Source organism: Pseudochaenichthys georgianus, chromosome 19 (assembly GCF_902827115.2).
Source record: "Pseudochaenichthys georgianus chromosome 19, fPseGeo1.2, whole genome shotgun sequence".
NCBI lineage: Eukaryota > Metazoa > Chordata > Actinopteri > Perciformes > Channichthyidae > Pseudochaenichthys > Pseudochaenichthys georgianus.
In genome coordinates this window covers 23,615,591-23,632,618 of record NC_047521.1, presented here as the reverse complement: position 1 = coordinate 23,632,618, position 17,028 = coordinate 23,615,591, and the positions used below count along the sequence as shown (strand labels likewise).

The window sequence follows — 17,028 nt, the reverse complement described above, 5'->3', positions numbered from 1 at the left end:
AAAAGGCAGGGCCAGAAAACGGCTTTATGGGCGGGTTAAGTGCTGGATAAGTACTAATTGATATTATTTATTACTCATATTTGAGTCAGTTAAAGTGTGTTTCTGATGATCTTGAGAGGATGTACAATTGAATCAGACACAACTTTCTGCAAACACATGCATCATTACAATTTCAAACCCCCGTTCACGTCTGAAAAGCTGCACCACAACTTCTGAAAATCCTCCGTCCCCGGGGGAAAGCAGACCCGGCTGGGGCAAAGCTCCCGGGTCAACCCCCACCTCTTAAAGCCCGCTCTCCTTCCTGGTCAAACAACACAATAGTGGTCTATCAGAAAGGGCACCAGGCATTCGCTTCTGACTGAAATAAACCCGGCTACAACATTTCAGGTGCTCGGCCTGAGTATTTTCTCTGACGTCATCCACAATTTGCCTGGTCTGTTTTAGTCTTCCTTTCGGTCTCCCCCCCCCTCACACCTCGCATCCCTGTTTCCCTTTCCTGTCGGGAATCTCTGTGGCATCTGGAAAAACAGGATTCATGCACGTCTGCTGGCATTGTTGTGATTACAGAGTTAGTCATGGGTGGAAGAGCTATCAGGCACTTTAGTTGAGTAAAAATAGCAACACAACTTTGTTTAAGACCTTCATTCAAAATCATGTTCAAGCAAAAGGGCAGGAGTTTTCCTATTACCATAAAAATGTACTTAAAGTGTCACATAAATAAAAGTACTGCAGAGAGATGACAGACGAGACTGAAATATATTACTATATGATTGTAACTGATGCAAAGGATCACAAGATGCGTTGTGACGGTTGTGAGATGATTGTTAGGTACGAAAGAAGAGAAAAATAAACATTTCTATTCACTAAATGTTCACTTATCTCTGTTAGACCACTTTAGGCCTTGAGTGTTTATATTTGAGGGAAACCATCTGAACATTTTAGTGGAGAAATCACTCTTTGGTGGGAGTGACAGCAACTCAAACACATCTGAAACATGACAAAGGGCTCCTAGTAGGCACTGTTGTTGTAAGAGGTCAAAAGGCCACAGATTTGAACCTTTCACGGTATCTCATGAGCTTATCATAATGTTATTTTAATGTAAAATGTGAGTAACTTCAGCTTAACCACAGCTGGCAGATGTAAATGTAGGGTACAAAGAACATACATTGCCTTGAAAACGTAGTGGAGTACATTATTTTATAAAGCTCAAGTATAAAATACGACAACAGTGAGTTCTTGGAAAATGATGAAACCACAAATATGATTGTTTAGTTAATAACCGTCCCTTGAAATAAAAAAATAAAGTGGAAATATGAAATTTGATCATTTTTTAAATTAGGTCCTTTTATTAATTAACTTCACTAAATTGATTCATTTATATTTACATCCATGTATTGCATCACAAGCTTGTTTATTTATTTAATAACCCCACAGGTATATGCAATGGTAATAAAACAAATAGCTCTTTCGCAAAACTATTTTTTTAAATAAAAACGATGTTTTCACTATAATAACTCAGTTATATATATATTATTATTTACATTTACTTGTTTATTTATTGCCTAATTTTTTGTTCAGGATTTTTTCATAGACATATTTATTTATCAGTTTACTTCTAAGTCTCATGTCCAATAAGCACGGCTTTCAGTACTGCAGTGTGACCACTAGTGGGCGCCTGACTATTTCCACAGTACTGAAACCAGCTGTTGTGTTCTCTTTCTCACTTCCTTGACTATCATCTCTACTTCCTGGATACGCGTTCAGAAAAAATACAGCCAGGCTGGATGTCATTATTTTCTTTTTTTTACCGAGTTTCAATTAACCTGTTGCTTATATTTACACAAAGAGGATTTCTTTTTACAATGGTACATGGTGGTTTAATGGGTGGAAAATACAGATAATGGCGTAAGGACGAGTTACTTTTAAAGGTGAGTTGACCTAATTTACCAATACAACTATGACGTTACTAATGGTTACCGACCGTTAGCTTTCGAGCTAAAATTTAACTAACTTACTAATGAAACACTGAAGTCACTAACGGTTACTTACGGTCCTTGTGTGTCCTTGTCATGATAAGGACAACATTTGAAGGTGTGCCAAATGTTTAACTCGTGTTGTGTGTGTGTTTTTTTTTTCGCCTAGAGCGCCACGTCATTGTAAAAACACACACCCTAATTTTAGTCCCCGGCTTTGCCTTCAATGAGCCACTGTCTCCGTGTCTTCTGAGATTCACTCACCCACGGAGGAGCGGTCAACATGACGGCGTCTAACTGGGGTCTCATCATGAACGTGGTGAACAGCATCGTGGGCGTCAGTGTGCTCACCATGCCCTTCTGCTTCAAACAGGTGGGTTCACATGCGGAAGTTTACAGGTGCTTCGGCAAAACCCCTCCGCCAAGCAGGACCCACTCTTTTAGCTGTTTACATTGGCGGGAGAGGGGTCTCAGTTTCTTTACTTCAGTAAAAAGCACAGCTGGAAGAAGTACTGTGTTTGAATTCTTAAGTAAAAGCAGTGGTGTAAGGTAACTAAGTACATTTACTAAAGTACTGTACTTGAGATACTTGTACTTTACTTCAATGTATGTATCTTTATACTTTAACTTGACTACATTTTGAAGGCAAATCTTGTACTTTTGACTCTACTACTTTTATATTACATATTAGTTACTGTGCAGCAAGACCCCTTATTTTTTTAGCTTTTTACAAAGGTAAACAGACAGACACTACAATTCAGAGGTAAATAGTGTACTTTTACGCCACCAAAGTACTCGAGTACTAGTACCTGAAAAGTTAACTGAAGCACTTTACTACATTCTGTCACTGAGCAAAGTAGCACTATATGTCCCGCAACATGTTTCTTTATACAGATTAGCTAATGCCATTTTTATATACTTTTTTTTAGCCAACATTGTTGTTGAATTAACATGTAAGCAGTATGAATGTGGGAGTTTGTCATTCAGAGCTTTTATTAACTGCATTCTATTCTATTGGGCAATTTAAACGGCTGCATTCAACAGCAGTTTTCATTACTGATTATTAATCCTCTAACTATTCTCTTGATTAAACACTGGGTCCATAACATCTCAGTTCAAAGTCCAAGGCTATGTCTTTTAATGTCTTGTTATGTCAGTCCAGCATCCAAAGAGATTCAGTTTAATACAATATAAAACAGCTATAGTTTTTAAGCTGAAAACAATATATTTAGCTTTTTTGAAGGGAGAATATGCATATTTTAGAAAACATTTCAACATTTCTGTCTTAAAGTTGTTGGTCATGACGTGGCTATGTAAAACTACTTTCAGTAACACACAACAAAATTGAACAGAATCAGGAACTAAAACCTCCCAAAAAACCACAAAGCTATGAATAAAGATTTCTACAAAGTGCTTTCAACGTTAGCTTGACATTGATGACCGTGTGCTTCATGTTGACCTTGGTGGGTTACGCGTTCTTCTTCTACGAGGATATGAGTGTGATGGGAAATGAATGACTGTGCTACTTTTATCTCCTAGCGACTTCTTCATAAGATCAGTGGATGCTTGGTTGAACATTAACATCATCTCCATCTGTTCTCAGACTTCATCAAGACTCTTTTAACTCTCACCATTAAATCATTTCAACACATTATCTTAGTTTCTTTAAAACTTCTGTGCCTCAAAAGCTCTGCTGAAGTACCCTTTTGTAAAACACTGGAGAGCACAATGTTAACCTCCAATCACAAAAATAAAATAGAGAGGTATTCATAAAGTCACATTGTCATCAAAAATATAATTGATGAAGTATCCTTGTTATCACAGTATGTGCTCATGGAAACTATTTGCTGCCAAGTGTTTCAGTCACTACCTGCCTCCTCACCTCTGTGTGTATGCAAATTCAATATTTGTAAGTGTTTGTGCGCAGAAGGAACAAAGAAGATAAGGGTTAGGGGTGGCAGTTCTTTCAAATGATAGATTACCCTTAAAACAACTTGGGAAAATTCACAGATTTCACAGATCAAATTGTTGTGTTTCTGCTATAGATTTGTTAAAAAACACACATACGTATCATTTCTCAATATGTAATGTTGTATTATATTATAATAATAAAGTGTGTACAAAGGTTAACAAGAAATCCATTGACCTTTTAAGTTTTTAGTATTTTTAATTTACAGCTGACAAATGTGTTTCCTCCTGGTGTTATAGTTATACTTCATTTAGTCCTCCTGGTACTAAATTAAGTATATATTTAGACATTTAGAAGTAGGTTGCCAGTTTGAATCCAAGCCAGAGCATAACGATGTAATCATAGTCACTCTAAAACAAATGCTTATTCGATTTGAGGACATTATTTTCTCATTTAAAGGTGGGGTAGGTAATTGATTTCAGAAACACTTCTTGTTATATTCCATGGAATGCTCTTAACACCCCGATAGCAATGAATGCATTAAATGCTTTGACAATAAATACATTAAAAAAGTCATCTGTGGAAGCCGTGGCGCTGTAAAAAGCACGACCAATCATCTGAGCCGGCTAAAGTAACTGGATGGCCTACCTGCCTGTCAGCCTTCCATCTGTGCACAAACATATCTCGTGCCCTCATTGGTCATGTGTGCGTTCGTGTGTGTTGGAGGGGGGGCTCTGTGAGGAAGTCTGAAGGAAGGAACAGATTTTTCGGTTACGCACTCGAGCTGGTTTCTCCATTCTTACCCACCCCACCTGTAAATAAGATTACCAGATGTTAGGATAATCAATGTGTGTCTGCTGTGTGATATCTCTGCCTCCTTCCTCTCTTACAGTGTGGGATTGTTCTGGGAACCCTCCTGTTGTTCTTCTGTTCGTGGATGACCCACAAGTCCTGCATGTTTCTGGTGAACACAGCAAGCAACACCAAAAGACGGACCTACGCAGGACTTGGTGAGTTTACACTCGTGTTATTGTCGTGTAAATGTTAAATTTGCTGTAGCAACACCAGCGGTTGTGAATGAACAGGCAGATTGAGTGAGCAACAGAAAGTGAAGCTCGATTTACAGAAAAGCTTATGCCTATGATCATTTCCCGACACGGCCATCTGTCCACATGTTGTTCACGCTGACGTCCCTCCCTTCTCTGCAGCCTTCCATGCTTACGGGAAACCAGGAAAAACTGTGGTGGAGCTGAGGCAAGTCTTATTACTTATTCAGGACTCATTAAGCTCTTTTTAAAGTGTTTATCACGGCTTGATCTTCTATAGAAAATGATCATAGACATCTACAAGTGGTTTTATTCCCAAAACAATAAACGCTGATAATAATTTAGATTCCTCTCGTCCTCCTGCAGCATGATCGGTTTGATGTTGGGCACCTGCATTGCCTTCTACGTCGTGATAGCTGACCTGGGCTCGAATTTCTTCGCTCAGCTGTTGGGTTTACAGGTTTGAGATCTTTATTTGCTTCATTTATCTCTTAATCTTTAGACATATCCACTGCTTTCTTCTGTGTTCTCATTAACTTTATTTTGAAAGGAATACTTTCCCTGCAAAACAATCATTCGTGTATCAATTACTGACCCATTGTGTTACATCTGATTCTGGAAAAACATTGGTTTTGCCCCTGCTGTAAACAAAGAATTGAAAAACGGACCATAGGCTTGATGAGTGGAAATGAATGGGGACTGTTTAAGCCCCTGTCACACTGTCCCGAAATGGACACCCGATGGACACACGATAAAGGAAATGTTAAAATTCGGCTGTGATCGTAGCAACATCGGGCCATTCGTGAGGGCATCTAAGCCATCGTATGACCGCCGGTGGAGTTTCTCAGGCTCCGGCAGCAACTTCGTGAGCGGCAACTTCGTAAGGCACTCGTGAGGGCATCTTGTCAAATCGTGTCTTCTTCGTGTTATCATCGGTGCATTCACATTCACTCTGATCGGGGCGAATGCCCGATGGCACCGATGATAACAAGATGCCCTCACGATGGCCTCACGAAGGGCAAAATTGACACACGAATTCAACACGAAGATGAACCTTCGCAAGGTCCTTCGGCTATTTTTTGGCATCCCAAAGATTTTGCCACCGCTCACGAAGTTGCTGCCGGAGCCTGAGAAACTCCACCAGCGGTCATACGATGGCTTAAGATGCCCTCACGAATGGCCCGATGTTGCTACGATCACAGCCGAATTTGAACATTTCCTTTATCGTGTGTCCATCGGGTTGCTTTATTGCACAACAAAATCATGTAAACATATTATGTAAATAACCCAATTTGTGTTCTGTGAAACTAGAAAGGATATAATATATTATTTTGAAGGAGAGTTGACAGGAAGTTGTTGTTGTTATGGAAACAACATTACGGAGAAAACGTAATATTTTCTACATATAAAGACGGAGAAAGTAAAGAACAAAGTCTGAAGATATCAGTACAGTATCATAGTACTGTAACATAATTGTTTTTGGTACTTTCGTTGCAGTCGTATGTCTTAATGTAAATGTTGCCTTCGTGTGTGGTTCGGGGCCATCTTCGTGCGAAATTCACAATTCCATATTCGTGTGTCCATCGGGTGTCAATTTCAGGACAGTGTGACAGGGGCTTTAAGGGGCCACACATGCACCCCTCTTCCAAGCGTGAGACTGTCTTAAATCTTTAAGTTAAGTACAAATGCTTGTGTTTGTGAAATAATAAGCATGAGCAATGAGACTTATACTGGACGAGTTATGGGAGAGTTTGTAAACCGTTTTTTAGACGGATCATTTCCGAATTCTTCCTTCACCATGGAGGACTTACAGATGAGACAAGTTTTGTCCGATCATTTCGTAATACGGTATGAGTAACAGATGAAGAAATGGTTATATCTCAAGTAAAGTATTCCAATAATCAGCTAAAACTGTAGTTGATACGATTGAGGTTATTCAACCAACTAAACGTAGATACTCTGGGAGAAAGTCTATTAGAGAAACAATGTTGAATGATTGGTGACTAATCATTCAATTAATCCAACTTTATTTTTATAGCATTTTTTATAAACAAAGTGCTTCACATACCAAAAAGTAAACAAAATGAAAATACAACAACCCCCCCAGGCCATAATCAGACTAATACACACATTTGTGATTATTAAAAACACAGACATCTATAATTGGATTAAATAAGAATACATTGAATATAATTAAAAACCAAATTGAAAACGTGGGTCTTGAGTTTTCTCTTTAAAGGTCTTATACTGTTTTTCATCGATATGTTATCGGTCTCAGATATGTATAAAGTAGGGATGCTCCGATCGCCAATTTCGGGGCCGATTGCCGGAATCAGTATCGGCCGATACCGATCGCCGATCCGATCGAGTGGGCGGGGCCTAAATGGAAGATTTAAACTTTAAATCTTCCATTTAAAGTGATGTTTAAACTCAGTTAATGGGCTCATTCACTGGAGCTTCCACAAACAACAATCAACTTAATTATTACATTCAAATGATGTACATTATTCAAGTTTACATTCACTGAGCGGAAGCGCTCTCTTTTCCTCTCTCCCTCTCTCTCTCTCCCCCTCTCCCCCCCTCTCTCCCCCTCTCCTGACATCTCCCTCATGAAGAAGAGGGGACACATGTTGATGTAGAATAGACATGAAGAAGAGGGGACACATGTTGATGTAGAAGAGACATGAAGAAGAGGGGACACATGTTGATGTCGAAGAGACATGAAGAAGAGGGGACACATGTTGATGTAGAAGAGACATGAAGAAGAGGGGACACATGTTGATGTAGAAGAGACAGGAAGAAGAGGGGACACATGTTGATGTAGAAGAGACATGAAGAAGAGGGGACACATGTTGATGTAGAAGAGACATGAAGAAGAGGGGACACATGTTGATGTAGAAGAGACATGAAGAAGAGGGGACACATGTTGATGTAGAAGAGACATGAAGAAGAGGGGACACATGTTGATGTAGAAGAGACATGAAGAAGAGGGGACACATGTTGATGTAGAAGAGACATGAAGAAGAGGATTTTGCATAATAGGTGACCTTTAAAGTGTGAACACTGTCATGTGACTCTGTCCTCTAAAGGTGACGGGCAGTTTCCGCGTCCTGCTGCTGTTCGCCGTGTCTCTGTTCATCGTCCTCCCTCTGAGTCTGCAGAGGAACATGATGTCTTCCATCCAGTCCTTCTCCGCCATGGCGCTCATGTTCTACACCTTCTTCATGTTCACGGTAAGCCCGACAACACACACGCACGCACACGCACACACACAGCTACACAGCGAGGCATCTAACAAACTGCAGTGGACTTTGGTTTCAAAGCTTGACAGTTAGAGAGAGGGGCCCTCGTAAAAGATAAAATGCTTTTATTAAGTCATATAAAGTTAATCATAAAGTGCATGACCTGAAATCTGCTGGACAGAAAGAAGGCGATTATTTAAGTGATTCCTACTACAGCTAAAAATGATCAAGGTTTACAATATTAAATACAAATTGGATAAGAAATCTGTTAAGAATAGAGCGCCGCAGTGACGCGTCCTAAAACCCGGAAGTAAACTCCTTCCGGTTCCTTTGACAAAAAGCAAAGCAATCTCTCCTAGGGTTTAGGAAGATAGCTGGGAATCAGGTCTGTGGTTGAAACACATTGAAGAGACGGATCACGATTTGTTTAGCCGGATAATCTCCACATGTCTATCCTACTTTTATCATTTTCTAATCATAAATCTAGTCGCCAGAAGCAAAATGCTAACGTTATGCTATAAAGGAACTACAGCAGGTTCGCTGTTTCAACGTCACGCCAACAGATTGTAAATGGTACAAGTTGAAGCGTTTGTTTGAACAGTTTGCCGGAGGCAGGGACTTGCTTTCAAGCAGAACAGGGCAAACTAACTTAGAGGAGTGTTTACGAGGGGCGACTGTGGCTGTGAGGGAGTGCGGTCGTCTTTCAACCAGAAGGTTGTGGGTTCGATCCCAGCCCGTGCAGCCAACATGTCGATGTATCCTTGGGCAAGATACTTAACCCTGAGTTGCTCCCGATGGCATGGCCAACGGCGTGTGAATGTGTGTGAATGTTAGTACCTAGAGCAAGTGGCACTGCTCTGTATGAATGGGTGTGAATGGGTGAACGACATGTAGTATGTAAAGCGCTTTGAGGGGTCGTAAAGACTGGATAAAGCGCTATATAAGTACAGTCCATTTACGTGTTTGGCGTAATGACGTACAACAGCCTCGACAACTTCTGTAGTCCTATTCAGCCACTTGGTAACAACCATCGTTTTTCAGACACGTCAACTCTTCAGAAATCACCAGCGGGTTCACTGCTGATGGATTTAATGTCGTAGAGCAAAACGTGATCCGTCTCTTCAACGTGTTTCAACCACAGACCTTAGTTCCAGATATTTTCCTAAATCCTACGGAGAGATCCCGTTGCGTTTTGGCGAAGGAACCGGAAGTGGTGACATGCTAACTTACTTCCGGGTTTTAGGACGCGTCACCGTGGCACTCTATATACGACATTTATAAGAACAGTGGATAAAAACCTGGACTTATGGTAAAGGATCTATTTACTTGTCTTATTTATAGAAATGAAGGACAGTTTTCTTACAGCATTTTAAAAATGTTTAAGATGTTTTTTACGTTGTGTATTTTTCTAAAGTACTTCCTCACTGACATAACAAATATAAATACTATCGATGCCTTCACAACCTGTAATTGTAACACAGTTCATTGACTTTTTCTCTGTGTTCTAACTTATTTAATTTTCAGGATATTGTTTGGATAATATTATTTTGTCTCTACGGTCCTTGTTCCGTTTCTGCTCCATTGTGTAGAACTTCTTCCGTAGCGACACGATATTTCCTTGCTCCTTTTTTTTAAAGAGCAAATTCACACTGAATCACATCAGGCAGAAAACCATTGCTGCTCTGCTGATTCAGAGGCTTTCCCCTGGGACCGAGACATGCTTGGAAACGGCCACGAGAGACATTTTAAAGCTCTGTTAGTGCAAAGGAAATGGAGGTCACACAGTCAACTCCACTAAATCATCATCATTTCACGGGAATGATCTTTGCTCCTTTGTTGCAAGCTATACAGCATTTAACATATAGAGAGGCGAAGTCCCGCCCATCTACTTCTGACCCATGGGACCTTATTTTGGAAAAAGTATGTATTGAAGTCAATGGGGAGAGAAAGATTATCTTTCGACCACGTTTAATTGTGCCACGAATTACACATATGATGTTTGTCAATCTTAACAAATAATTTCCATGTCAAAAAAAGTCACAGTTTGTCGTAAAACTGTTGAAATATAAGACTATGAAAAATACGCAACTAGAAAGACTACAAATCCCAGAATCCCGGTCCCGCATGCTGGCTCTTACGGAACCGACTCACTCCCCTTGTGTGTATGTACAGCTCTCAACGTGACAGACTTGTAGTGATTTTCACCTCTTTTAATACTTTCCGCCTCATTCTGAAAGAAAGGTGAGATGTTCCAACGGGACGGCCGTCTTGGTGTGTGGTGCGAGACGGGAGATGCAGTTCATTGAGCGGTTTCACACAAAAAAAAGTGTTACTTCACAGTAACACATTTTAATTTTCTTGACTTTCAAAATTATCTTTTAAATTGACAAACATCATATGTGTAATTCGTGGCACAATTAAAACGGGATCAAAAGATAATCTTTCTCTCTCCATTGACTTCAATACATACCTTTTCCGAAATAAGGTCCCATGGAGCTCCCCGGAAAGGAAGGGACTTTCCCTCTCTATGAGACGGTAAGTCTCCTATCCTAAGTCAGAACAACATTCCCATTTGTACATACCTTTCTGCCTCAGCCTATCAGCATTGAGCAGCAAAGCCCCTATAGCAGCTGCTGAAATATTTCTGAGGTTTACCTTAGTTATTATTTAGACAAAGCTACAACAGGAATGTAGAAAAACTTGAATATTCAAGGTTGAGGACTCGCATTAGTCACATTTTTAGCCATGTAGCTTAGCCTCAATAAGCTACATGGCTAAAATATATAAAAAACTAAACATATTCTTACTCTTACTACACAGGGAAATGTACTCATAAGCCACTAGAGTAGGGCTGTGCGGTTATGGCAAAAATCATAATCACGATTATTAAATACGATTATTCATTGACTTTGAAAACATCCATTTATTGAACTTTAAAACAAATAAAATAATAATTTTAACAGTATATTTTTAACTGTTGATTACCCTGAACGTATAATTCAACTGAAAAACCAATACAAAAATAAATGATATATTTACATTTAAAAATAATAAATACCAACAAACAAGATCAACAAATATTTTGGAGCGCACTTCCACAAGCTACTAAACATATTTAAAAAATAAATTAGACTAAAATAAATGAGATCAAATATGTTGCAGTGCACTGTCACAACCTAGCAAAGCAAAATAATCGTTTTTTTCGATGATGTTGTTTTCGTAATTGTGGCAGGCCAAAATCGTAATTGCGATTAAAATACGATTAATTGCACAGCCCTACACTAGAGTAGCAGTTAGTGTAACTTTTTCCAACAGAACGTCCAATACTCTACGGTTTGCATTTAACATTAATCAGCACTAAACACAAAGGTCTCTCAGAGTCCTCATGGATTCTCCCTCCGTATGTTCGAGCGCTGAAACATCCTAAAGAGTTTGTCTCCAGCCTCGTTCCAGCAGGAGATTTCTGCCTCCTGTGATTCAGCCCGTTCTCTCTTTAAACACACACAGAGTTTATGTGTGTGTGTGCCGTATTGCTGCCTCCACAGATCTCACTTCTGTCCACAGTCTCTCTCTGTGATGAGTAGCTCCGTAGCATGGCGGTAACCTGGAGCGATGGTGTGGTGTGTGGCCCAGTCCAGACCCCTAACCCTCTAACAGTGATGTATCTCCTTTCCTTCCCTCCTTTCATCCTACTCTTGGTTTCTCCTTTCCTGCTCATTTGCACCCCTTTTACTCTCCTCCACTACTTCCTCTCCTCCTCTGCACCCTTTGTTTGCTCCCCCTCTGTCCCTTCGCTGTTTTCTGATGCTTCCCGCTGTAGATAGTGTTGTCGTCTCTGCGCTACGGCATAATCTCAGGCTCCTGGGTGGAGCGGGTTCACCTGTGGCGCTTGAACGGCGTCATTCAGTGCCTGCCCATTATCGCCACAACCTTCTGCTGTCACCCGTAAGTAAACCACGGAAGCTAGGGGTGCTCCGATCGATCGGGCGTCGATCGAGATCGGCCGATACTCACTCTCTACCGATCGATCGGTGCGCTCTAAACATGCCGATCGCGAGACGTAAAATACATGACACTTTTCTCTGTGTGCGGCAAAACAAGCTCGCCAACATGGCTTCACCGGTCTGGCATTATTTTAAGGTGTCCGAAAAAGACAGTAAAATAGCGGTATGCAACGTGAAGCAGAACCCCTGCAGCTCCGCCCGCCGGACCGGTGAGCGGAGCAACACACCAAGAGTTAGACCCAACACACTGAGCTATTTGATCTACCTCTGGAACAAGCTACACTAGTTATTAATATATTTATTCTTCACTGTCGGGTCCCTCATTACTGGATCAGTGAGCTGCATGAGATACTGACCGGCTGTCAGGAGAGGGAGAGAGGGGGGAGAGAGAGAGGGAGAGAGGAAAAGAGAGCCCTTCCGCTCAGTTCTCCCGTGTTATTCTCCAAAGTGAATGTAAACTTAAATAATGTACATCATTTGAATGTAATAATTAAGTTGATTGTTGTCTGTGGAAGCTCCAGTGAATGAGCATTAACTGAGTTTAAACATCACTTTAAATGGAAGATTTAAAGTGATGTTTAAATCTTCCATTTAGGCCCCGCCCACTCGATCGGCGATCGGTATCGGTCGATACTGATTTCGGCGATCGGCCCCGAAATTGGCGATCGGAGCATCCCTAACGGAAACCAAACCAACAACGTAAGCGGGGGGGGGGGGGGGGGTCGGAGAGTGAAGGGAGCCAGATGTGGGCCCTGCATCCTTAAACGCCTCCTCCCACCTACCTGAACCTTCCGCCAAATCCTCTCATCCCCATTTTTCACCTTTCTTAAATCGGGGTTGGTCTGAGCCATTCGAGCTCTGTGAGAGTGTGTGTGTGTGTTGGTGTGTGTGTTTTCTGGTGGCATTAGTAATAAGGCCGAGGAGTGTGTTGACCTCAGAGTTTCGTCTTGGCCGCCCCACGCCCAGGATGAGCCGCCTAGGTGTGGGCGGGTGGAGGGTTTTGGATTGTTCTTCTGTCCTTTTTGGATTTATCCGGTAATTAAAGGAGCAAGACGAAAGAAACACATGCTGATCGAAAACCTGTGGGGCCGTTTTTTGTTTGGATTTCCCTTTTATTTTGATCAGATATATGATTTCCCTTTGATTCATTACATTACCTTAAATGTTCTCAGCCATGACAGGTTTTTTTGTATCAGTAGGGGCTTCTTGTCATGTCCTTCTTTCTCTCTTCTCATTGATTACTTTCATTATCTGTCTGTGAGGCGTCAGCATGGGTGCGGCCCCTCCTCCTCTTTCCTCCTCCTCCTCCTCTTTCCCCAACCTGATCTCTCATTCGGTTCGGGCTGTAACCCCCTTCCCCTCCCCCCCCTCCTTCCCCCTCAGGTGGTGCTGTCCTCGTTCAAACACGGGGTGCTCAGCGGCTGGTGGCTAGTTCAGGTCAATATGGTGCGCTGGGAGGGGGTGTTTCGCTGTCTCCCCCATCTGTGGGATGGCCTTCGCCTGTCAGTCGTAAGTACTCCCCCCCCCCCCCCCCCCCCCAGCTGCACAGGACCATGTCATAAAAACTAATCGCAAACGAGATTCGAGAGGCTTCCGAATAGGGGAACATTTGAACGTAATCCAAATATCAACTAGATGCTAAAACGTGGGCTTTTTTCCACGGTCTTATTCCTGACTTTAAACGGTGAATACAATCTTACATAATTTGTGACTTTCATCATTCCTAACAAAAAATAGATTTTTATTTGCAAAGGGAGACTGCTTATTGCTCATGTCCTTTTCACAGATCATCTTTGTGTGCAAATGGGCAGAATAGGGCCCCTTTAACTTGCCCCACGACCCGTCACTACTTTCAGTTTAATTATCGCTGAGTCACCAAAATCATTCATTTATCCATTTTCCTCATCTGCATGCTCTGTCCTGTCTTCTGCGCTTTAGTGTTTGCTCTGGGTGTGCAGTGGGTGAGAGGGTGAGAGAGTAACCTGTGGAGGTCTAATGGGAGGTGGAAGTCTTATCTGTGATTTGAATGCCGTGCTGGGGAAGGATGCAGGGAGTGTTTATGGCGAGGTCATTAGGGGCCAGATGTTTGGGTCTGTTTGGTGTGAGAGAGTGAGGCAAGTGGCTGGAGTGGGTGACCGTAGACTCGAGACTTACCGCCAAACGGCCAACTATACCATTTGAGGTGTGCTCACGTCAGAGGAGGAAGAAAGTGTGTGTTTACGCATGTGCGCTCTGTGTTCCCTCTAGCAGCGCGGAGTGATATTTGGCACGGGGATTTTTTGGCCTGAGCGAAGCGAGCGCTCCGTGTCGGCGGCAGGCAGCTAAAGCCAAACCACTAATCAACACATTGGACCGCCGCCATCTTACAGACACGCTGATGTATTCACAGGCTGATTAAACAGCTCTCAGCACATTGGATTTGTATTGCATTCATGAAATGTGTTTACTTTGAGTTAAAACATTACTTAATCATCACCGTTATGACGGGAGCTGGCCCTGTTGTGTTGTCGGCGGCCGCGGTTTGGATGGCGAGGAGCAGTTTAGCCTCATAATAGAGGGACGTAGGAAAAAACATGTGCAAGCGGAAAATATCCCTCTGTGATGCTACGTCAGCGTGCTTTCCAAACTCCGAGGTAATGGTATTAAGCGACAGCACACACTCGAGCCCCTCCTAACACACTTTCCCACGTTCGCTTTGAAGACCTGCGCCGTCATATATCCTCCGTTTAAGGGCAGCGTTAAGCATCTGAGCAGAGACTACTGGATGCTTTATATCCTACTTATAATATGCAGTTTTCCTTAACCTTGGCGATAAGATTTACTGGTTTCCGGATTGGACAAGTGTTGAGAAAAAGCAGCACGGGACAGTGTTGGCTCATAGAAGCAGAGTGTGTGAAGAGAGAACAAGAGACAGCAAGTTACCGTATCTCTTTCCCTCATTTCCCCTATGTATCTTCCTTATCCGATATATAAAGGAAAAGGGAGAGAGGGAGGATACGAGTGTGCCAGGGAAGTCAATATTGCTCTAAAACCCTACAGGATCTCGCTTTCATGAATACATCCTGTACAATGAATGTTGACGGTCCCCCCTCCACCCCCCGCCCGCTCGTATTACAAACAGACAGAAATGACAGTGCGACAGGCACCTGTGTGTACAGACAGGCAGGTCTCGACTGCTGTCACCCATTCTGTCACACACACGGCCGTATGTATTAAACACCTCTGCGTTCTTCACCCCCACTGCCATGGCAATAGTACATCCATCACTGCACTTAAAACAGTCGCAATTGTTTGTCATTCATATTTGTGCAACATGTTCCTTATTTGTAACATATTCCACGTGTTGAAATCTCGTTGCCTTCATGTGCTCGTCAGATGTCCGCACTTGAAAGTAGATCATGGGTCTAAATGACGTCTCGCTGTAAAAACACGTGCCCATTTTTGCAGTTACAACAGAAGTTGGTAGTGAAATACACTCATCCAACAAACACATCTGCAAACAAACATCTTGACGAGAGCTTAGCAGACACATCTTATTTTGATGTGTAAAAAAACCTACAGAAACTCACTTCGCAGAGACGTGTATCATTTGATGATGGAGTGGAAACAAATGGGCTTCTATATGGCTACTCAATACAAAATCTACTACAGAGCCGTTCCCACTTTCAAACTGAAAGGAAGTAGACTTTCATAATGTGCTAGAGATGACACATGCATGCAGCGGGACTACTTCTTCTGCTAGATTTAGGAGTGGCGCTCCCCACGTAGCTCACCGGTTTAATGTGATGATCCAGAACGGCACATGAATGCACGAGAAGCAGCACCCGTGTGGTTGTGTGCGTCTGGCAGCATGCGCAGTGTTTTTGTCGGGCTGCTTGTCTCTCACAGGCAGGTGCTGCCAACCTACGACAGCCTGGACGAGCCCTCCGTCAAACGCATGAGCACCATCGTCACCTCTCCCTCAACGTAGTCACCATCTTCTACATCACTGTGAGTGGAAATGCACGTAAACCCTGCCTCCACTGGCACATGTACTGTTGCCGGTGTCACTGATGCATTTGTATCTGTCTTGAACATGAACCCAGTTTCTAAAAAACAACGTATTTATGTCCTCCTTTTTTCCATCGATTCCTTCCACCTCCCTGTGAACCAGGTGGGTTTCTTCGGATACGTTAGTTTCACCGACGAAATCGCTGGCAACGTGCTGATGAACTTCCCGTCCAACCTGGTGACGGAGATGATCCGCGTCGGCTTCATGATGTCTGTGGCCGTCGGATTCCCCATGATGATCCTGCCCTGCCGCCAGGCCATCAACACCATGCTGTTTGAGCAGCAGGTGAGCTTAGAGGCCACTCCCAATACTAATACTAATACTAATACTAATATATATATAACTTGAACCCGGAGAGCCCAGACTCAGGATGTCATGGCTTGCTCTTTGAACCCACATCTGACAGAAAAAAATGCTGTGTCCGGAATAGAAAGTCCCGCTTGTGTTTGGGTGTAACCATACCGGTACCGTGGACTTGTGGCAACATGATGATGGAATATTTAAAAAGAATAAAGGATTGCTGTAGTTACAACATTTGGATACATTTTGCATAGACGACAAGGAGAACAAGCTACCGTGGGAACACAAATCAAATCGTTCCCTTAAAGGTCGCCTATTAGGCAAAATCCACTTCTTCATGTCTCTTCTACATCAACATGTGTCCCCTCTTCTTCATGTCTCTTCTACATCAACATGTGTCCCCCTTCTTCATGTCTCTTCTACATCAATATGTGTCCCCTCTTCTTCATGTCTCTTCTTCATCAACATGTGTCCCCTCTTCTCCATGTCTCTTCTACATCAAC

General features: G+C 42.3%; 1 protein-coding gene across 1 annotated transcript in view; it reads left to right on the top strand.

Moving 5' to 3' along the window:
• Positions 1-1,744: 1,744 nt before the first annotated feature.
• slc38a10 (solute carrier family 38 member 10) overlaps positions 1,745-17,028 on the top strand; it is a 29,846-nt gene continuing 14,562 nt past the window's right edge. The window contains 11 exon segments of the mRNA XM_034107260.1: positions 1,745-1,928; positions 2,143-2,346; positions 4,775-4,892; positions 5,091-5,136; positions 5,295-5,388; positions 8,018-8,161; positions 13,558-13,650; positions 13,652-13,683; positions 16,063-16,127; positions 16,130-16,164; positions 16,328-16,510. Of these exon segments, the coding sequence (XP_033963151.1) occupies positions 2,257-2,346; positions 4,775-4,892; positions 5,091-5,136; positions 5,295-5,388; positions 8,018-8,161; positions 13,558-13,650; positions 13,652-13,683; positions 16,063-16,127; positions 16,130-16,164; positions 16,328-16,510 (900 nt within the window). The 5' untranslated portion in view covers positions 1,745-1,928; positions 2,143-2,256.